Source organism: Centropristis striata, chromosome 20, assembly GCF_030273125.1.
Source record: "Centropristis striata isolate RG_2023a ecotype Rhode Island chromosome 20, C.striata_1.0, whole genome shotgun sequence".
Taxonomy (NCBI): domain Eukaryota; kingdom Metazoa; phylum Chordata; class Actinopteri; order Perciformes; family Serranidae; genus Centropristis; species Centropristis striata.
Window position 1 is genome coordinate 35,228,850 of NC_081536.1, and position 22,926 is coordinate 35,251,775.

Consider the following 22,926-nt stretch of genomic DNA (forward strand, 5'->3'; position numbering starts at 1 on the left):
ATTTACAGAAAATAACTTTAATGACTTGTTCACTTTGAACGTGTGTGTGTGTGTGTGTGTGTGTGTTTGTGTGTGTGTGTGTGTGTGTGTGTTATCTGAGCAAGGTGGATGTGTGGGCGGGGGGGGGAGACCTCAGTCCTTGGTGGTGGGCGGGGCTCTCAGGTGGCGGCCTCCCCGTCCCCGCCCTCCTCCACCTGGTTGCCCTTGCCGAGCGTCTTCAGCTTGGCGAGCAGCTCGCCGAACGTTTCCTTCACGCCTTTCTCCAGCAGCCAGCCTTCACTTTCACACTCCGGGTTCTCCGGGTCCTCCATCGTCTCCAGCGCCGTGGTCAGGTACTTCAGCCCCGCCATGTCTGCCGACTGACACACACACACACACACACACACACACACACACACACAGGGTTAGTACACTGCTACACTCACATTTACATATTTTTGTTCATACACTGCAAAAAACATGAAGCTGAACAAGTATTTTCTTCTTATATCTAGCAATAGTATCTTAATAATCTTGTTTTGAGTATAATTAAAACAGGGTAAATAACCCCTCTTCACAGGGTGAGTAACCCCTCTTCACGGGGTGAGTAACCCCTCTACACAGGGTGAGTAACCCCTCTTCACAGGGTGAGTAACCCCTCTACACAGGGTGAGTAACCCCTCTTCACAGGGGGAGTAACCCCTCTACACAGGGTCAGTAACCCCTCTACACAGGGTCAGTAACCCCTCTTCACAGGGTGAGTAACCCCTCTACACAGGGTGAGTAACCCCTCTTCACAGGGTCAGTAACCCCTCTTCACAGGGTGAGTAACCCCTCTACACAGGGTGAATAACCCCTCTACACAGGGTGAGTAACCCCTCTACACAGGGTGAATAACCCCTCTACACAGGGTGAGTAACCCCTCTACACAGGGTGAGTAACCCCTCTACACAGGGTGAGTAACCCCTCTTCACAGAGTGAGTAACCCCTCTACACAGGGTGAATAACCCCTCTACACAGGGTGAGTAACCCCTCTACACAGGGTGAGTAACCCCTCTTCACAGAGTGAGTAACCCCTCTACACAGGGTCAGTAACCCCTCTTCACAGGGTGAGTAACCCCTCTACACAGGGTGAGTAACCCCTCTACACAGGGTGAGTAACCCCTCTACACAGGGTCAGTAACCCCTCTTCACAGGGTGAGTAACCCCTCTACACAGGGTGAATAACCCCTCTACACAGGGTGAGTAACCCCTCTACACAGGGTGAATAACCCCTCTACACAGGGTGAGTAACCCCTCTACACAGGGTGAGTAACCCCTCTTCACAGAGTGAGTAACCCCTCTACACAGGGTCAGTAACCCCTCTACACAGGGTCAGTAACCCCTCTACACAGGGTGAATAACCCCTCTTCACAGGGTGAATAACCCCTCTACACAGGGTGAGTAACCCCTCTTCACAGGGATTTCAGTCTTGTGTAAAGACTTGTTTTTAGGATTGACATTGTGAGCTTTTTCATGCTTTTCAATCTATTCAACTGTTGAATATGGTGAGTTTTTACCTCAAATATTGGCTCCAGTTGAGAGTTTTAGTTGCATGAAGTTTAAATGATACTTCAAAAGTATTTTCTACCACCAGTATCTACCCACAGATACTGAAATGAGAAAAAAACATGCTCGTTTCAAGTATTTCTGGTTTATTTTAATGTTACTACAGTTGGACTTTTTGAGCCACAATTGCTCAAAATAAATATTTTTGGATTTATTTTAAAACATCATTGTTTTTCCAGTGCCGAGATATTTTTACTTACTCTGATCACTGTCTTCACTCTATGTATCAATAACATGGATTTACACTGCAAAAACCAACTGACAAAATGAGAAATAAATAACTAGAATTAAGCAAATACATGCTTAAAACAAGTAAAATTATCTGCCAGTGCAGTAAGTAAATGTTTTTGTTCTAGTGGGACTCGATTTTATTTGTGTCTTATGTGTTTAGCTGAAAAATTTTGGTCATTTTGTGTCTTTTTTTAGTCATTTTGTCTTTTTTGGTCATTTTGTGTCTTTATTTGGTCATGTTGTGTCTTTTTTTGTCATTTTGTGTCTTTTTTGGTCATTTTGTGTCTTTTTTTGGTCATTTTGTGTCTTTTTCTTTGTAATTTTGTGTCTTTTTGACATTTTTGTCTTTTTTTGGCCATTTAGTGTCTTTTTTTTAGTCATTTTGTGTCTTTTTGTGGGTGTTTTTGTGTCTTTTTTAGTCATTTTGTGTCTTTTTTAGTCCTTTAGTCACATAAAATGTGATTTTGAATTTTTTTAAACTTTCAAAACACTATCATGCTCAATAAAGAATGTTAAATGTGTCAAATGTGACCAAAGGTGTCAAATCTAGCATATAAGAGGGTTCCATCCAGTTCTATCATTTGATACTAAATCTATTTGAGCTTGTCTCCAGTTTTACTTGGTATATCATCATCAAACTGAAACTGGCCTCATGGAGTTTACAGCCAGAACTTTAGAGGTAAATGTACAGTAGGGCTCCACGCTGCTTTGTTTTATACTCTGATGGAGGCAACAAGTCTGGATTATTTGGAGACTTTGGAGCTCCACAGGGTTAAAATCATTAACATCATGACAACATAAGACTTGACGTGTAACACAATGTGTTTGTGTGCTCAGGGTCATCAGTCCCAGAATTTCATTGATTATTATTTGAATATTAAAAAATCAGATTTGTTTGGGGCTGAAGAGAATAAAAGAGATCTGAGAGCAGTGGAGTTCCTGAGTGATTGAGTTCAGGATGTTGTTCTTAAATCCGCCTGTCGTGACGCTTCAGGTCAAACTTGTTGTTTTGACCCACATAACGAGTTGCTCTTCGCTCTCAGGAACTGTCCCTCATCCTGATCTTCCCAGAATGCAACCTGTTGCTGCCGCAGCAGGAAGATTAACCCCCCAGAATAGTTCCTGATCCTCAGTGAGCCTGACCACCACGCTGCAGCAGATTAACCCTCTGGAGTCACCAAAAGCTGTAAACTCCATGAGGCCACTTTCAGTTTGATGATGATATACCAAGTAAAACTGGAGACAAGCTCAAATAGATTTAGTATCAAATGATAGAACTGGATGGAACCCTCTTATATGGTAGATTTGACTCCTTTGGTCACATTTGACACATTTAAAATTCTTTATTGAGCATGATAGTGTTTTGAAAGTTAAAAAAAAAGATTCAAAATCACATTTTATGTTGGACTAAAGAACTAAAAAAGACACAAAATGATCAAAAAAAGACATAAAATGACAAAAAAGACACAAAGTGACCAAAAAACAACTAAATTACTAAAAAAATACACACAAAAAACTAAAAAAAAGGCACAAAATGACAAAAAAGACACAAAATAACTAAGAAAAAAACACAAAATGACTAAAAAAGACACAAAATGACTAAAAAAGACACAAAATGGGAACCACTGGCCCAGATCAGATTCTTTAGATTCAGATTCTTTAGATCACAAAGTGTTGGTCTGAAGCAGAAAACCTCAAAGAACTCAAACTATCCTTTAGAAACATTTTATAATAACATGGTGTTACGCAGAAGAAATGTATTTTAAATGCTGACGGTTAAGAAAAATAGTTCTTTTCAGATTGTGGAACGTTTTAAAACAGCCGTTTTCTAAACGGAGTCTGGTGTTCGAGAGCTTTGTTGGTCGTGAAGCAGCGCTAATGCTAATCAGTCCGCTAATCAATTATACTGTTAACCAGGTCGCTTCGGTTAATTTACTGCAGGTGTGCTGCGATTATCTTGTTTTAAATCAGAAGATTAACAACAGAAGTTATCCTGCGTTCACCTCCAGGAGAAAGTCCTCCACAGGCACGTTCAGTTTTCTGTCTCTTCAACTAAAACTGAAACCTTTTTTCTTCATATTTCATATGAAACTGCAAGACTTCCTGTTGTCTCTTCAGTCTTTGTTCAGATGAAACGAAGCAGCTTTAGAGGAGAGCCCGGCTAACTGTTTCCCTCCGTTTCCAGTCTTTATGCTACGCTAAGCTAACCAGCAGCTAGCTTCATAGTGACTGTCCAGACATTAAAGTTTCAACATGCCGGTTCTATTCCGGTTCACAAACCTAATTATGAACCATTCAGAGCAAACAATTAGTTTGGAAGATGAAAAGTTTGTCCAAAACCAAAAAGTGGGCGTGTCCATTTCTACAGGACCGAGTCTGGATCAAAATCTTCTTCTTTGTCCTTTTATCTCATTACTTTGGCACAGAAACAAACATCTGTAATAACCAAGGTTATTATAGTTAACGAAAACTAACCAAATAACCAAAACTAGAATTGAAAAAACATTTTCATTAACTGAAATAAAAATAAAAACAAGACTTTTTAAAAAACGATAACTAACTGAAACTGTATTTTGTGGTTCCAAACTAACTAAAACTAACTAAAATTATAGTGAAAATGTCCTTCGTTTTCGTCTTTGTCAACTTCTTTCATCCGTAAACCTTTTTGGTTGATATGAAATCTATTTCATCTATCTGGTTTTATGACTTAATAAACTTATTGGGGCTGAGATGGATCAGACAAAGGAAATAAAGGAAACATTTATTGTGACCTTATTGAATCTGGACCCAACAAATACCCCATTACAAAACAACTACAACTAATAAAAACTAAACTAAAACTAATAAAAACCAAACTAAACTAATAAAAACTCAACTAAAACTAATAAAAACTAAACTAAACTAATAAAAACTAAACTACAACTAATAAAAACTAAACTACAACTAACAAAAACTAAACTACAACTAATAAAAACTGAACTACAACTAATAAAAACTAAACTAAAACTAATAAAAACTAAACTAAAACTAATAAAAACTAAACTACAACTAATGAAAACTAAACTAAAACTAATTAAAACTAAACTAAAACTAATTTTAAAAAAGTGACAAATTTACGGGGAAAAAAGTGACAAATTTACGGGAAAAAAGTGACAAATTTAAAAACTAAACTAAACTAAGCATTTTCCAAAAAATAAAAACTAATTAAAACTAGCAAACTCACTCTAAAAACTCATTAAAACTAACTGAATTTGAAAACAAAAAATCACAACGAAATTAAAACTAAAACTAATGAAAAATCTAAAACTTTTATAACCTTGGTAATAACTGAACAAAAACCCTCTGGACACTTGTGATTTCATTGTTTCTGCCCAAAACGGGTTCTTAGACAGAACCAAGGCTGCAACAGTCCTGCAGGGACCCGGTCTAAGAACCAGAACCAGAGCTACTACAGGGGACCACACTGCAAAAACTGAACTCTAAGTCAGATTAATTATGTCAGATCAAGAGGATATCTGCTTATTAATGTCTGATCAGATAGTTCTTCTTAGTCAGCAGTTTTTAATTTAGACTGTTTCACTTGTTTTCAGTGTTTTGGTCCTTAATGATCTAAATCAGATATTACAGCTTGTTACTGAGATTTTATCACCTATACTGAGTAAATACATGCTGGAAACTAGAATATCAACAGTTACAAAGCTGCTTCACCAACACTTACAAGTATAAAACTGATATTTCAAAGTTATAATTTCTTATTTCAGCATCACTAAGAAATCATAACTTTGACAGAATTTGACCTCTTCACATCCATAAAACAAGCAGCCAGATAAAAATCTTTGCAGCTCTCTGAAGAAAAGTTGACTAGTTTTTAGTGACTTTGCTGGTTTCTATAAATATAATGCCTATCATATCATTATGTCCAGATGATGGCTCTAGCATTTACTGATTATTAATCCAAGAATATTTTTACACATATTGAGAAAATAGCTCGTTGAGATTAGATATTAGATTAGATATTTTTACTGGTTTTGGAAAGTCTTGACAAGACAAATTTTCTTGTTCCATTGGCAGATAATTTTTGTACTTCCCTTGTTTTTGAGGTGTCTTTCTGCAGTGTGAGAGAAGACGTGTGGTCCAGACTCTTCCTTACCTCCAGCAGGATGGTGAAGATGATGAGCACCCCGATGCTGTTCATCACGCTGCTGAAGTAGGAGAAGAGGGCCTCGCGGCAGCCCCGGGTCCAGATGTTGAGCTCCTCGATGCGGTGGTCGTAGTCGTAGTGGGCCGAGTTGTTGGTGAGGTGGTGCTGGATGCAGGGACGAGGAGATCCGGGGTTACAGCAGCTGAACGGGACGCTGTCCATCAGGTACTTCTGCTCCACGTTACTGAGGACACGACTGCAGGACAAGAGACACCAGAGTTCAAGTATGTGGAGTCTCCAGGAGTTCACACAACCCTGGACCTCCTGGACCCCCGAAACTCCTGAACCTCCTGAACCCCCGAACCTCCTGGACCTCCTGAACCTCCTGGACCTCCTGAACCCCCGAACCTCCTGAACCTCCTGGACCTCCTGGACCTCCCTGAACCTCCTGAACCCTCCAAACTTCCTGAACCTCCTGAACCCTCCCGAACATCCTGAACCCCCCAAACCTTCTGAACCTCCTAAACCTCCCGAACATCCTGAACCCCCCAAACCTTCTGAACCTCCTGCACCTTCATGAACCTCCTAAATCTCCTGAACCTTCATGAACCTCCTAAATCTCCTGAACCGTGGAAACCTCTGAAATCACTATCACTACTAACGACGTCACAGTCTGACTTCAGGAAGTCAAAGATTTGTTCTGTTGATAAACAATAAAACACAGAATCATCAGCATAAAGTGAGAGATTTGTTTTTACACGGATCCTGTAGAGCCCTGAGGATCCATCGGATGTTCTCAGCAGTTAAATCTGAAATCAGCTCATTCAAGTTTATCCTGAGCGGTGCAGCAGTGAGGAAATGATTTTCTCTTTGAGCTGGAACATGGCCGCTGCAGAGAGCGGTGCTCGCGGTTTCTAGTTACTTTTGTTTTACTTCAACATGATGATCAGACTTTGGATCAAAGTGTTTGATGAGCAGATCTTAGTTTGAATGTGAACAAAAGAACATTTGTTTTTAGGACACTGATATAACTGGCGAGGGGGCGTGGCCTCAGAGAGAGAGCAGAAACACTGAGTTCTGTGAGAAAACTTTGGGATGCTTTTGAGCCCCTCTGCTGAGAGAATCTGCCCGCTGGTGTGGTTTAACCTTGTCATGTTAGCGCACGGTAAGCTGCATCGAGCTGGAAATCAGATCTTGACAGATTATAGACTTAGAGAGGAGAAGCCGGTACATCGACCTCCTGCACGGTAACTTTTACCTCCTTAATTCCCTCATTTATCCTCCACTGACCCTTTTAACCAAAAGGAAGCTTAGAGACGAGACAAAATGAGTTCAGAGAAACTGAGGATTGACGTGAACTTTCTATGAAAGTTAGAAATAAAAGTGTCCTGCAGAGTCGAATATCCTGATCAGTTTAACGAGACAATTATTATTATTATTATCATCGATGAGAAGAGCTGCAACGAGTCTTTTTATGATTGATTATAGTTTGATTAGTTAATTATTTGTTTTATAACGCATCTAAAAAACTGAAACATATCCATTGTTGTGTATTAATTTGAAGATGTATTAAAATATCAGACATATAGCAGTTTAAACATGCATCACATATTGTTTGACAAACAAAGAAATCTGACCAACAGTCTCAGTCTCTTTACAGGAAACTCCTGCTTGATTAAGATCAGAGCAGCTCTGAGTTAGGAAATCCCACTGCACCATTTGGAACAATAACAGGAAAGCATGAGACCTGACACACCAACATTAGGTATATAGTGACAGAAATATGAAAACAGTTGCTCTTCGAACCAAGGACCTGCTTTATGTATCTTGAATATTGTATCTGTTTTGTGATACTTGTCAATAAATCCCGCACAGGGCTGTCTTTCTAGAAACTCTTGTTGTCTCTTGAGATTTTCCACTACACCATCTCAGTTAGCCAACACTTGACTGAAGTGAAGAATGACGGTACTCACTCTTTGACCTGGTCGTTGCTCATGTCCAGGTAGCGGTTGCTGATCCACTGCACCTCGAACCAGTCCCTAAAGTTGTTGTTGCCGCAGCAGCGGAACTCGATCTGCGTCATGTCCAGCGTCCTCTTCATGAAGCAGCGTCCCGGCGTGTCCGTGTCCTTGTAGAACTTGATGCTGTTCTTCAGGCCCTCGGCCAGCGTCAGGTACACGGCGAACTGCATGAGGAAGCAGAGCAGCGCCGTCAGCAGCAGCAGCGCGTTGAAACCGCAGCACGCCAGCAGGTACGGCTTCAGCATCGGCTTCCACTTGGCAAACTTGATGGGGTCCAGAGAGTCGTGGCACACCTTCCCTCCGAAGGCGTTGACCCCGCAGGCCAACAAGCCCACCAGGATCAGCAGGTTGGGCACTAAGTGGCTCTCGTTGTTGTCCATCATCTCGCTTCGCTTCCGCAGCTCGATCTTGAAGAAGAGGCCGAGGCTGAAGATGAGGATCCCCACGATGACCGAGAGCCAGTAGATCATCCACAGACCCTGAGCCAGCTTCACCCGCTTCTGCAGGTTGAACTTCACCGGCATGAACGGCATCTTGACCACTTGGTGCGATCAAACACTCAAACAGCAGAAAATAACAAATTTACCAATAAGAAAACAGTTTTCCTCTGTTGAAGCAGTTTGAGAAGCCGTCCGAGTTTAAAAGAGTTTTAATCCGTTCCACAAAGAAGAAGAAGCTGAATGCGACTCGGTCAGAACTCCTGGTTTCAGACCCATAATGCCGAGCTGCAGGTCAGGACAGTCCATACTGCTGGGGGGGCAGAGGGGTCTGCCATCAAATCAACCAAATATTCACATAAACCCGTCAGAAGTGCAGTGGGCTCCTCCACGCTGATATTTTCCTGCAGAACAAAGGTGTGAATGTGAGCGAGCTGCAACTCATCATCCTCAAACTGCGATCACTCTGATCCCATTAAAAGCAGATCAGCTGCTGCTGCTAATCCTCCGACTTACTGATAATTGGTTTGATGTTAAGCAGCAGCAGCAGCTTCCTCCTCTGGGACGCTCAGCTCTCAGCTCACTGAGACGCTCAACACTTCACTTACTTCGGTTTCACTCAAAACCCTGCAGCGGTTCCTCCGAGGCAGCTGTGGAGAAAGTTCCAGTCTCGTTGGAGGGGAAACCAGATCAGGGCCCTCTCTGGTCCCCTTGTAGTGGATTAAACCAGATCAGAACCCTCTCTGGTCCCCTTGTAGTGGATTAAACCAGATCAGGACCCTCTCTGGTCCCCTTGTAGTGGATAAAACCAGATCAGGGCCCTTTTTCTGGTCCCCTTGCAGTGGATTAAACCAGATTAGGGCCCTCTCTGGTCCCCATGTAGTGGATAAAACCAGATCAGGGCCCTTTTTCTGGTCCCCTTGTAGTGGATTAAACCAGATAAGGGCCCTCTCTGGTCCCCATGTAGTGGATAAAACCAGATCAGGGCCCTTTTTCTGGTCCCCTTGTAGTGGATTAAACCAGATTAGGGCCCTCTCTGGTACCCTTGTAGTGGATTAAACCAGATTAGGGCCCTCTCTGGTCCCCTTGTAGTGGATTAAACCAGTTGAAACTAATAAATTACCAATTTGAACCATTAATGATTTTAAAGTTTTTATTGTTTTTGTTATTCTTATACAATATTGTACATTTAGTCGTTTATACAATAATTCACATATTAACAAGTCGACGTGATAAATGAGGCGACATGCTGGAAACCTTTTATTGATCTCTGATAAACAAACTCATAAATAAATAAATAAATGAAGTTTCTGTTTCGCTTCGTCAGCACAAAAAAAAAAGACATCCAACAGGAAGTGAAAAAAATTCAAAATGAGAAAAAAAAATTCAAAATGAGAAAAAAAATTCAAAATGAGAAAAAAGTTGAAGTCACGAAAAAAAAACCTAAATTACAAAAAAAGTCGAAGTGAGAACAAAAAAGGTCAAAATGAGAAGAAAAAAGTCGAAGTCACGAACAGGAAGTGACATCACACAGCTCTCCAAAACAAAACCAACAAACATCTTTAAATAAAAAGATAAAACAGGATGTGATGTCATCCTTTTCCTAATCAATGATATGTTCTGATATGTTGTAAAACTGATCAATACTCTCCAATAAGACACAAAGAAGATTTATTACTAATTAATATTCCTGTTTTTATCAACTACATTACCCATGATCCTCTGCTGCTGCGGCCAGCCACGTTAGCGTTAGCTTGCTGTTAGCGTCTTAAAGCTCTGTGATTGGCTGTTTTGCCGGTGAAATGCACCCTGGGAGTCGTAGTCGTCGACTGAAACCAGGCAGATTTCCCATCATGCACCCTGCCTGATGATGGCGAGCTGTGAGTGGCGGCGGCAGCAGGAAGGGGGCGGGGCTTAGCTTTGGTTCACAGAATAAAATAATAAAAACTAAAAAAGTTCAGGAAAAACTTTATTAATGAAGAAAAAAAAACAACCTAAAACAAACTTTTCCGGGCTGCAGGAAGCTGATTGGTTAAAAGGAAGAGGGCGGGGCCAGTGGGAGCCAATCAGAGGTGCTGCCAGTCGATGGCGACCAGCGTCTGATTGGCCTCCTGAGCGTGACCTATGACCTCCGCCACGCCATGCTGGCGCCACAGACGCTCGATCTTCCTGTAGCGCTCCGAACACAGATGTAGAGGGTTCCCCCGCCTGAAAATAAACAAACAAACAAATAAATAAACAAACAGGACACAGATGGAGAGGGTTCCCCCGCCTGAAAATAAACAAACAAACAAATAAATAACAAACAGAACACAGATATAGAGGGTTCCCCCGCCTGAAAATAAACAAACAAACAAATAAATAAACAAACAGGACACAGATGGAGAGGGTTCCCCCGCCTGAAAATAAACAAACAAACAAATAAATAAACAAACAGGACACAGATGGAGAGGGTTCCCCCGCCTGAAAATAAACAAACAAACAAATAAATAAACAAACAGGACACAGATGGAGAGGGTTCCCCCGCCTGAAAATAAACAAACAAACAAATAAATAAACAAACAGGACACAGATGGAGAGGGTTCCCCCGCCTGAAAATAAACAAACAAACAAATAAATAAACAAACAGGACACAGATGGAGAGGGTTCCCCCGCCTGAAAATAAACAAACAAACAAATAAATAACAAACAGAACACAGATGTAGAGGGTTCCCCCGCCTGAAAATAAACAAACAAACAAATAAATAAACAAACAGGACACAGATGGAGAGGGTTCCCCCGCCTGAAAATAAACAAACAAACAAATAAATAACAAACAGAACACAGATGTAGAGGGTTCCCCCGCCTGAAAATAAACAAACAAACAAATAAATAAACAAACAGGAAACAGATGGAGAGGGTTCCCCCGCCTGAAAATAAACAAACAAACAAATAAATAACAAACAGAACACAGATGTAGAGGGTTCCCCCGCCTGAAAATAAACAAACAAACAAATAAATAAACAAACAGAACACAGACGGAGAGGGTTCCCCCGCCTGCAAATAAACAAACAAATGGTCAACGAACAAGCAAATAAACAGTCAGTCAACAAACAAACAAAAAAACAATAAAATGAAACTAACAAATGTCTAATGGGGCTGTGGGTGGTGTTGGAATCAAAATAATGAGAAAATGGGAAGAAAAAAGTCAAAGTCACAAAGAAAAGTCAAAATGAGAAAAAAAATTCAAAAGGACAAAAAAATTTTCAAAATGAGAAAAAAAGGTCGAAGTAAAGAAGAATTCAAATGAGAAAAAAAGTGAAAATGAGAATAAAAAATGTTGCGGTCTATGAGGCTGTGGGTGGCGTTGGTGGATCAAACTATAACTGACAGCTTTACCACAACAATGTGAGGGAGAAGACACATTTTACTACGTTTATATCTATAAATTATTCCTGTAGAGTGGTATCTGCGGCCTCCAACGTAATATTTCCCTCCCTCTGCACTCTAGTGATGATGTCATCACTCTAGCCTCTCCACAGGGAACACTGGGGGGATTTTTTGACGTGTTTTTGCTGAATAATTTGAAAACCGTTTGGTGAAATCCTTAGAAAAGTCATAGCACACTAGTCATGGCCGCGCCAGTGTGTGTGTGTGTGTGTGTGTGTTGGTGTAAGTCCTACTTGAGGCCCTGGTCCGTCTCTCCGTAGTCGTCCAGGTACGGTGGAGGATAGAAACAGCCCTTAGTTTTACCTGCAACAAACAACACCTGGCTCTCTCTGACCCTGCACACACACACACACACACACACACACACACACACACACACACACACAGAGCGTGTCAGTGGTCGGTCCTGCCGGGCGTACAGGTGCAGAGGGCGGTGTGGGGACCAGGTGCGGTACCTGAGGAAGAGTCCGAGGCCGGCTCCGCAGGTGAAGGTGTGTGCGGTGCAGGCGCCCACGTCCTCCCCGTCCACCTCCACCTGGCAGCAGTAGCTCTGAGAGCACAGCAGCACGCCGCACACCAGGCACAGCGTGGGCGCCCGAGACTTGTCCCCGCCCGACCGGGGACACCTGCAGGTCACAGGTCACAGGTCAGACAGGTCACAGGTCAGACAGGTCACAGGTCACAGGTCAGACAGGTCACAGGTCACAGGTCAGACAGGTCACAGGTCAGACAGGTCACAGGTCAGACAGGTCACAGGTCACAGGTCAGACAGGTCACAGGTCACAGGTCAGACAGGTCACAGGTCACACAGGTCACAGGTCAGACACATGAAGGGGACCATGGTGGGGGTCCTAAAGCTGATTAACCCTCGCCGGCTCCTTTTGACCCCAAATCATTTCCATCAAACCCTTAATAAAGGTTTAATAATAAAGGTTTAATATTAATAAAGGTTTAATAATAAAGGTTTAATAATAATAAAGGTTTAGTAATAATAAAGGTTTAATAATAATAAAGGTTTAGTAATAATAAAGGTTAACTTTCATAGAAATGCTTGATATTTTCAGCATGTCACCTCTGAATTCTTTATCGATAATATACATTTCAACTTCCTTCGTACATTTTTATGTGTTTTATGATTGTTTGTAGCAGCCATCCTCCTCATGACATCAGACTGGTTTCAGGACATTTTTTCACCTTTTAAGGTAACTCATGACCAGCACATTGATATATAAAGTTCATAGTTTTTTCATTATTATTGGCCAGTTTTAGTCAAATATACAATTTAGGGCTCATTTTAAAGTTTGACTATGTGTGAATGCACGACGACGGGAGGACTACACAAGGGTTAAATAGTTTATTATTATTATTATCATTATTATTATTGTTATTATTATTATTATCATTATTATTGTAGTTATACTGACGTGAAGCAGGACGCCTGGTTTATGAGGACGCTGTAGTCTTCTGGCAGCTCGATGAGACGGTTGGACTCTCTGGGGAACCTGACGATGACTCCGCCCCCCCGAAGAGACTCTAACACACCTGGATGATGACACCAGCTACACACACACACACACACACACACACACACAGACACACACACACACACACACACACACACACACACACACAGACACACAGAGACAGACACAGACACACACACAGACACACAGACACAGACACACAGACACGGACATAGACACACACACACACACACACACACACACACAGAGACAGACACAGACACACACACACACACACACACACACACACACACAGACACACACACACACACACACACACAGACACACACACACACACACAGAGCAGAGGTGAGTTCAGGGAGGTTGAGTATGAAGGATTTTATGCCAGTGAACTAGACTGAAACGTCTCCTGCGCTGCATGAAGATGTAAATATGCGTTCAGGTGTATTGTGAGTCCACCAGGTGACGAAGGGTGACGCCTGTCAACGCTCGTCTCAATGTACCACTAATTATTTACTTTATGATGATGAATTTAGGGTGTGGTCAAGTAGGAACTCTGATCCACATGTTGTGGCATTATCCGGCAGTTAAATCCTTCTGATGTGGTCCATGCGGTGTCACTAATGCTGAAGACGGAACGTCCTTGTCCTCTCGGTTGTTTGTTGGGGTTCAGGGCTGCACCACTCAGGTCAAAGAGAGATGGCAAAATAGCAGGCCGAGGCGTTTTGGTTGCTATGAGAATGATTTAGATGAATTGGAAGACACGTAAGACAAATTGTTTTTCAAAAGAAACATGGTTACTTGAATTTTTTGATCTCCTTGGAATGGAGCGAATGGCCGATTTGATGAATGATAATTTGGGAAAAATTGGGAACAAGTTATGGGAATTATCGCAGAGTTCATAATGTGAGATGAGGAAGGACTCTGTCACATTGTCACCTTGTTTCCATGTAAATTAACTTGAAAAAGATTATGAAATGAACATGATTTTGAAAAGAACAGAAAAGATCTAATTGCAATGGTAGAGTACTAGGGTTATTGTTAGGGTTAACCCTAACAATAACCCTTTTGTTTTTGTGATTCTGTCTTTGTGTTTGTTTCTGCTTGCGTTTTGGCACAAATTTCACGTGTGGGCGGGTTTCTCTGGTTTCTCTGGGTGCATTCCTATTGGCTAATGCGTTTGACTGACAGCTGAGCTGTAACTGGAAGTTGAAACAAACCGATCTGCTGGTTTGGGACTGTGGAGGGAGGAACAGTAATCTGGAGATCCAGCTCACTAAAGTATTGGCGTGTTTATTGTCTGGACCTTTGGCTGTTGTGTTGTGTTAATGCTCTGCTAGTGGATATGAAGGTTAGCGAGCTACTTGACGCAAAAGCCCCGCCCCCCTTAGTTACTGTTGCTATGCACACCAAGCTGCCAGGACCGTCAGCAGCCAGACGGGCGGTGTTTACAGGAATGCACCCAGAGAAACCAGAGAAACCAGAGAAACCAGAGAAACCAGGGAAACCAGAGAAACCAGAGAAACCAGGGAAACCAGAGAAACCAGGGAAACCAGGGAAACCAGAGAAACCAGAGAAACCAGGGAAACCAGGGAAACCAGAGAAACCAGGGAAACCAGGGAAACCAGGGAAACCAGAGAAACCAGGGAAACCAGAGAAACCAGAGAAACCAGGGAAACCAGAGAAACCAGAGAAACCAGAGAAACCAGGGAAACCAGAGAAACCAGAGAAACAAGGGAAACCAGAGAAACAAGGGAAACCAGAGAAACCAGGGAAACCAGAGAAACCAGGGAAACCAGAGAAACCAGAGAAACCAGAGAAACCAGAGAAACCAGAGAAACCAGAGAAACCAGGGAAACCAGAGAAACCAGAGAAACCAGAGAAACCAGGGAAACCAGGGAAACCAGAGAAACCAGGGAAACCAGAGAAACCAGGGAAACCAGAGAAACCAGGGAAACCAGAGAAACCAGAGAAACCAGAGAAACCAGAGAAACCAGGGAAACCAGAGAAACCAGGGAAACCAGGGAAACCAGAGAAACCAGAGAAACCAGAGAAACCAGAGAAACCAGAGAAACCAGGGAAACCAGAGAAACCAGAGAAACCAGAGAAACCAGGGAAACAAGGGAAACCAGAGAAACACGCCCACACGGGAAATTTGTGCCAAAACTGCAAGCAGAATCACAAAAACAAAACTAGCAGCAAACAAACAAAAAAACAGTGAATCAAAGACTTGAAGACAGATTTATTTTGCAATTACAAGTTTTGAATTTTGTCTTTGACTTTCTTCTTTTTGTTTAAATTTTGCATTTGATATCTTGATTAATATTGTTTTTGTTTGAATTTGAAGACGTGTTGTTAGGGACCAATCTAACTCCATAAAACCGTCTCACCGTCTCTCTTGAAACGGCTGTTAGACTCAGAATCTGTCGTCATCAAGTAAATAATTATCTGTAGATTGAGACGAGCGTCAGGCGTCGCTACGTTCACACACACACACACACACACTCCACAGCCAGTGTGTGTGTGTGTGTGTGTGTGTGTGTACCTGTGTATGAGCGGCTCCAGCAGTGTGTTTGTGTGTGTGTGTGTGTGTGTGTGTGTGTGTGTGTGTGTGTGTGTGTGTGTGTACCTGTGTATGAGCGGCTCCAGCAGTGTGTGTGTGTGTGTGTGTGTGTGTGTGTGTACCTGTGTATGAGCGGCTCCAGCAGTGTGTGTTGTTGCAGCGTCAGCAGGTTGGAGGGCAGACTGAGGTAGCTGAGCAGCGCCTCCCACTGGCCAGGACCTGGAACTACACACACATACACAGATATTATAATAAACCAGATTATATATATATATATATATATATATATATTATATATATATATATATTATATATATATATATATAATATATATATATATATATATATATATATATAATATATATATATATATATATATATATATATATATATATATATATATATATATATATATATATATATATATATATATATATATATATATATGTGTATTTACCCAGCAGGTCAGCAGGTGGCGCTGTAGAGTTCAGGTAGTGGAAGAAGAGGGCGGCGGCTCGGAGGAACGGCAGGACGCCAACCTTCACACACCGGAACAGCTGCCAGCCAGACGTCACCTCAGGTAACACACTGCTCACACACACACACACACACACACACACACACACACACACACACACACACACACACACAGGTCAGCAGTGAATAACGTGTAGAAATGTACATTAACACACCATAAAGAATATTATTCTGTATGTAATGACTTCTTTACATTCTTATTAATAAACAGTAAAAATGTAAAAAAAATACACAAAAATATATTTCTCAACAAATTATCTTATTATTATTCAATCTATTTTTTACATTTCTGCGACACATTTGAGCCTCCAGAACAGATTGTGTGTGTGGTTGTGTGTGTGTGTGTGTGTGTGTGTGTACTGACCTGCCCAGGTGTTTCCTCAGTGTGTTGTAGAGCTGACAGGTGAGCTCCTCCTCCTCTGATCCCACACTGTCCTGATCCATACACACCTCCTCTACACACAGACAGGTGAGAGACAGACAGACAGGTGAGAGACAGACAGACAGGTGAGAGACAGACAGGTGAGAGACAGACAGACAGGTGACAGACAGACAGACAGACAGGTGAGAGACAGACAGACAGACAGAGAGACAGATGAGAGACAGGTGAGAGACAGACAGACAGGTGAGAGACAGACAGGTGAGAGACAGACAGACAGGTGACAGACAGACAGACAGACAGACAGACAGACAGGTGAGAGACAGACAGGTGAGAGACAGACAGACAGACAGACAGGTGAGAGACAGACAGACAGAGAGAGACAGGCTAAAACCCACCTGCAGTTTGTATGAATGTGTGTGTGTGTGTGTGTGTGTGTGTACCTGTGGTGGAGGTGAGCAGGATCTGGACCAGGTGAGCCACAGTGACCAGGTGAAGTAGATGCAGGTGAGCCGAATCCACCACTCTCCGTCCTGATTGGTCCAAACTGTAAACTGAGCTGTAGGACAACACACTGTACACCTGCAGACACAAACACTGGATTATAAAACTGGATTCACACTGGGTTTACACTGGATGTTAAACTGGGTTTACACTGGATGTTAAACTGGATTTACACTGGATGTTAAACTGGGTTTACACTGGATGTTAAACTGGATTTACACTGGATGTTAAACTGGATGTTATACTGGATTTAGACTGGATGTTAAACTGGATGTTAAACTGGATTTACACTGGATGTTAAACTGGATTTACACTGGATCTTAAACTGGATGTTAAACTGGATGTTAAACTGGTTTCAGTCAGTAAATGAAGTGCTGAAACTCACCAGCAGGTGAAACATGTCGATGTCGAGGATACAGGGAGTGTTTTCTACCTGAGAGTCTGGAACCAGGGCTACAACACACACACACACACACACACACACACACACATACATACACACACAGAGGTTAACAGCTGTATCTGTTTATGATCACTGTGTATGTGTGTGTGTGTATGTGTGTGTGTGTGTTACCTGCCAGCAGTCTGATGAAGTGTGTGTGGACGGTTGTTGGTGTTGCTGCTGTCCAACAGGCTGAAGAGAATCTGGTGAGAGAGCTGAGACAGTCGTCCTGTAACACACACACACACACACACACACACACACAGGCCCTCATTTATCAAACGATTACCAAGGAGGAGATCAAACCTGCGTAACGAGCTGAGGCCAGAGAAGATCAAACCTGAGTAACGAGCTGAGGCCAGAGAAGATCAAACCTGAGCAACGAGCTGAGGCCAGAGAAGATCAAACCTGAGCAACGAGCTGAGGCCAGAGAAGATCAAACCTGAGCAACGAGCTGAGGCCAGAGAAGATCAAACCTGAGCAACGAGCTGAGGCCAGAGAAGATCGTACCCTCCGCTCACGTCCACATTGATAAATGCCGGGCCTTGCATAGAAATGATCGTACGCCCACTTTATGCTCACTTTCTGTCATACGCTCGTTGGATAAATGAGGGCCATAGTATCTATGGTGACCAGGTACTTAAAGAAGGTCCACATTTTAAATTTTGATGATCTAAGCCCCACCCCTCTTCTGTCCAATCAGATGGCCCGGCTCTCTCACCTGTCGGCAAGGTAAACTCCCAAACAACGGCTTCTCCTCGTCCATCAGGAGGCGCTCTGCAACAAACACACTGTCAGCACCAACATACACCTGCCAGGTGTGTGTAGCTCTCAGGTGTGTGTATCTCAGGTGTGTGTACCTATGCTCTGGATGGTGTAGGCGCAGGTGGACCAGCTCAGCACGGGGACTCGGGGGTCCTGCTCGTTGGGGTTCACCTTCAGTCCCACCTTGTAGGTGAGCATGCTGAAGGTGGTGATCATCTCTGTGACGCTGCTGGAGAACGGACACCTGAGGGAGACAGTGACATCATCACCTGCTGATGACATCATCCAGGTGTGTGAGAGGAAACAGAACATGATGACTCACTGTGGGGTGAAGTCCACTCTAAACCCTTCAGGAACAGCAGGCTCCGCCCCCTCTGATACACCTGGAAAACACACATGTTAATACACACACACACACACCGACTCGGGTCATGTGACTCAGACAGGTGGAGAGGTGACTGACCGTCAGACTGCTTCCTGTGGGCGGAGCTTAGTGCTGCTACCTGCTGACTGGTCACTTTAAGCCACGCCTCCAGACTGGGATGATCGACACTAAGAGACGAGAGAGAGAGAGACAAGTTTAACCTGAGGTCAGGTGAGTGTATACCTGTGGTCAGGTGAGTGTGTACCTGTGGTCAGGTGTGTGGTTACCTGTGGTCAGGTGTGGTACCTGTAGTCAGGTGTGTGTGGTTACCTGTGGTCAGGTGTGTTACCTGTAGTCAGGTGTGTTGCCTGTAGTCAGGTGTGTGTGGTTACCTGTGGTCAGGTGTGTTACCTGTAGTCAGGTGTGTGTGGTTACCTGTGGTCAGGTGTGTTACCTGTAGTCAGGTGTGTTACCTGTAGTCAGGTGTGTTACCTGTAGTCAGGTGTGTGTGGTTACCTGTGGTCAGGTGAGTGTGGTTACCTGTGGTCAGGTGTGGTTACCTGTGGTCAGGTGTGTTACCTGTGGTCAGGTGAGTGTGGTTACCTGTGGTCAGGTGTGTTACCTGTGGTCAGGTGAGTGTGGTTACCTGTGGTCAGGTGTGGTTACCTGTGGTCAGGTGTGTTACCTGTGGTCAGGTGAGTGTGGTTACCTGTGGTCAGGTGTGTTACCTGTGGTCAGGTGTGGTTACCTGTGGTCAGGTGTGTTACCTGTGGTCAGGTGAGTGTGGTTACCTGTGGTCAGGTGTGTTACCTGTGGTCAGGTGAGTGTGGTTACCTGTGGTCAGGTGTGTTACCTGTGGTCAGGTGTGTTACCTGTAGTCAGGTGAGTGTGGTTACCTGTGGTCAGGTGTGTTACCTGTGGTCAGGTGAGTGTGGTTACCTGTGGTCAGGTGTGGTTACCTGTGGTCAGGTGTGTTACCTGTGGTCAGGTGTGTTACCTGTGGTCAGGTGAGTGTGTGTGAGGCAGCAGGGGGATGACGGTGTTGCTGAGACATTCACAGAGCGGACAGAGGAACTCTCCGTTTTCTACGTCGTAGCTGGTGTGACCTCTGAGACGCTGCTGACGCCTCTGCTCCTTCAGCTGCACCGCCTCGAAGTACCTGAACACACCACCACCATGTTGTTGTTGTTGTTTAGACATCGTGGTTTGTTTGTTTGCAGGTGCAGTGTCTCACCTCTGCCAGCAGGTGGCGTGCATGATGTGTCCACAGCTGGCGGTGTGGATGCCCAGAGAGAGGTCGGGGTGCATGAACAGAGGGTCGTGATGCTCTGAAACACAAATTTAACATCTTTTTTGAGTAATTTTACATATTTTTTGAGGTAATTTAAAAAAGTTTTTTGGGGTTATTTTACATCTTTTTTTGGGTAATTTTACATATTTTTGGGGTCATTTTACATATTTTTAAACTATCAATCAACACTGATTCACACTGATTGGTTGTCGTCAGAGTGAAGACCCGCCCACCTGGATCCGGGAGGTTGCGTCGGCGGTTTTTAGACAGAACCGTCGACCTCTGGACGAACGCCGCCAGGACCATGGCTCTGCCGTGACCTCTGACCTCCTGCTCCTCCTGACACAGGATACAGGTGACCAGCTGCCGGCGCTCGGCCCCGCCCCGCCTCCTGGGACCCACGCACACCTGGACCACACAGGTGGACTCTGAACTGGGAGGACTGGGAGGAGAGGAGGAGGGAACGTTACTACTCTGATCAATAACTCAAACCGATGGAGTTGAAGGTGTTTCTGGTGGTTACCTGCTCTCAGCAGCAGACGTTGAGGCCTCCAGCTCCTCCAGACTCTGCTGGAAGAGTTCTTTGTTCTCGTTGATGAAATGTTTCTGCATCTCAGACATCTGAGCCATGATCTTCTCCCTGCGGAGGCGAGCCATCTCCGCCTTCCTCTTCCTCTCCGCCTTGTCTTTGTCTCTGACCGTCTGCAGGGAGAAACCACCACACCGATCAATAATCGATAATCAATACTGGGAGCTCTGTGACCTCCTGATGAGAGGGCCTCACCTCCTCCGGTCCGTGTCCCTGGCTGACGGTGACGGAGGAGCTGCACGACGTTCGTTCTCGCATCGTTTTGATGTTCGCGACCATCTGAACACAAACAAACTTCTACATCAGCAACAGTTTGATCACTTCCACAGACACTCAAAGAACTTTAAAACAGGACTAAAAACTTTCCTTTTTAACAAAACCTTTGGTTCGTCCCGGCCACATGGTCTTTAGATTGTGTATGTATGTATATATATTTATACTATTTCTTCTGTTTTAGCTGTTTTATATTTTTAATCCTTTTTATAACTAGACTGTTGTGCTTTTAACCTGTTCTGTCCTACAGAGTCTAACTGCAGTAACACGAAGGGTTAAACTGAGAAAAACTGCTTTAACGTTTTTTAACGTTTTCTAACTGGCAGCCACATGTTATATGTAGGTCAGTGATGTGACTCTTATTTCTACATACATTGATGATGTCATTTTTATTCCCAAAAATCATGACGATTTATTTGACCTTTGACCCCAAAAACATAGTTCCTGTCTCTGGTTTTGCTGTAAAAGGTTCTAATAGTGATGATAAACAGAGAGCAGGAACTATAATGTTGTTGTCTTCTTTCAGCTTTGATATTTAGTTTTCAGTCAATAAATATTTTCAGATTTATTTTGTTATAAATGTGTTTAAAAGTGTTTAACAACTCTATTCAAAGATTTGTGTATTTTAGACTAAATATTATAAAGTAATGTTATATTTTAGTCTTAATATAATTTTATCTCACTTTTTTACTTCATCGCTATCTAGATAATAATGTCCCTTTCAAATAAACATATAATTTCTATTATTTTTATGTTTAAATTAGTATATATATCCAAAGCAGATCGAGGTACAATCACTGTTTGGTTTTGAGTTGGAGTTTCCGAGCACCACACCATAATTCTACTCCTTAAAGAATCATCACTAGCACTTATTGCTGCACTAATAGCTCTTACTGCACTAAACCTTGATTGTTTCCTTTTTTCTTCCTGTAAGTACTTTGGATAAAAGCGTCTGCTAAATGACTAAAAAATGTAAAAATGGATATTGTGGTTTTTATATAATTATTTCTCTGAAATAAAGCAAAAATGAAATCTAAAACTTTGTCACAAGATAAAACAGACATTATGGAGTTATTTTTTAGTTATAGCTCAATTTAGAGCAAAAATAAATAGCTACTATAAAATAAAATATAAAATAGCTACTGCACTTAGACTTTGTAGGGCTGTGTAGCACTTAGAGATTTAATTTAATGTAAAGTGCATTATAAATAAAATGTATTATTATTATATAATACTTTTCATATTTTAGTCATTGTAATATACAAAAATATATAAATATACAATCCTCCTCAGTGAAGATGTAAATGTTGGTTCCAAATCTAGAGGTAGCTCTTTATTTCATACTAAATATATTTATCATCATCAAACACAAACTGGCCTCATCTCTCATGTTACAGGTGCATTAACCTGTCGTGTGACATCACAGTGACATCACCAGCGCTCACCTTGAGGATCCAGGTGATCATGTCTTTGTGGACCTCCAGGTGAGGAGCGTTCTGGAGACTCTCCAACAGAGCCAGGACACTTCCTGAAGTACTGGGAGCCTCACCTGGACCTGGACACACACACACACACACACACACACACACACAGGTAAACACACACACACACACACACACACACACACACACACACACACACAGGTAAACACACACACTGCAGCAGGTTCCTCAGAGGTCAAAGGTCACCGTGCGTGTACTGACGTGTGATCTTGCAGGTGTAGTTGAAGGTGACGTCCTCGTCTCCGCTGCTATTCTCCAGCTGCTGCTGCTCCTCCAGCAGAGCCACGCCCACCAGGTGGAGCACCTGCACAGGTACACAGACTATTATAAACAGAGCCACGCCCACCAGGTGGAGCACCTGCACAGGTACACAGACTATTATAAACA

The 22,926-nt window shown here is 42.9% G+C and overlaps 2 protein-coding genes across 3 annotated transcripts in view; both read right to left on the bottom strand.

The window, feature by feature from the left end:
• Positions 1 to 136: 136 nt before the first annotated feature.
• prph2b (peripherin 2b (retinal degeneration, slow)) lies at positions 137 to 9,216 on the bottom strand. The gene is made up of 3 exons (XM_059359849.1): positions 7,933 to 9,216; positions 5,969 to 6,215; positions 137 to 359 (listed from the first exon to the last, which is right to left on the bottom strand). Exons 1-3 carry the CDS (start codon positions 8,511 to 8,513, stop codon positions 159 to 161), a joined length of 1,029 nt encoding a protein of 342 aa, XP_059215832.1. The 5' UTR covers positions 8,514 to 9,216; the 3' UTR covers positions 137 to 158.
• Positions 9,217 to 9,556: 340 nt separating this feature from the next.
• Positions 9,557 to 22,926, bottom strand: part of ubr2 (ubiquitin protein ligase E3 component n-recognin 2) — a 37,276-nt gene continuing 23,906 nt past the window's right edge. The window contains exons 26-46 of one of the 2 annotated variants that reach the window (XM_059359828.1): positions 22,741 to 22,843; positions 22,483 to 22,592; positions 20,960 to 21,043; positions 20,699 to 20,877; positions 20,409 to 20,617; positions 20,119 to 20,212; positions 19,882 to 20,043; positions 18,984 to 19,072; positions 18,843 to 18,903; positions 18,616 to 18,764; positions 18,477 to 18,532; positions 17,888 to 17,984; positions 17,699 to 17,766; positions 17,253 to 17,391; positions 16,795 to 16,885; positions 16,351 to 16,481; positions 16,016 to 16,118; positions 13,271 to 13,405; positions 12,302 to 12,472; positions 12,080 to 12,181; positions 9,557 to 10,625 (exon numbers count right to left, since the gene is read on the bottom strand). In XM_059359828.1, the coding sequence (XP_059215811.1) occupies positions 10,484 to 10,625; positions 12,080 to 12,181; positions 12,302 to 12,472; positions 13,271 to 13,405; positions 16,016 to 16,118; positions 16,351 to 16,481; positions 16,795 to 16,885; positions 17,253 to 17,391; positions 17,699 to 17,766; positions 17,888 to 17,984; positions 18,477 to 18,532; positions 18,616 to 18,764; positions 18,843 to 18,903; positions 18,984 to 19,072; positions 19,882 to 20,043; positions 20,119 to 20,212; positions 20,409 to 20,617; positions 20,699 to 20,877; positions 20,960 to 21,043; positions 22,483 to 22,592; positions 22,741 to 22,843 (2,475 nt within the window). In that variant the 3' untranslated portion in view covers positions 9,557 to 10,483. Of the gene's footprint in view, positions 10,626 to 12,079; positions 12,182 to 12,301; positions 12,473 to 13,270; positions 13,406 to 16,015; positions 16,119 to 16,350; positions 16,482 to 16,794; positions 16,886 to 17,252; positions 17,392 to 17,698; positions 17,767 to 17,887; positions 17,985 to 18,476; positions 18,533 to 18,615; positions 18,765 to 18,842; positions 18,904 to 18,983; positions 19,073 to 19,881; positions 20,044 to 20,118; positions 20,213 to 20,408; positions 20,618 to 20,698; positions 20,878 to 20,959; positions 21,044 to 22,482; positions 22,593 to 22,740; positions 22,844 to 22,926 lie in introns of those variants that run through there. The other variant, XR_009396352.1, reaches the window with a different exon arrangement.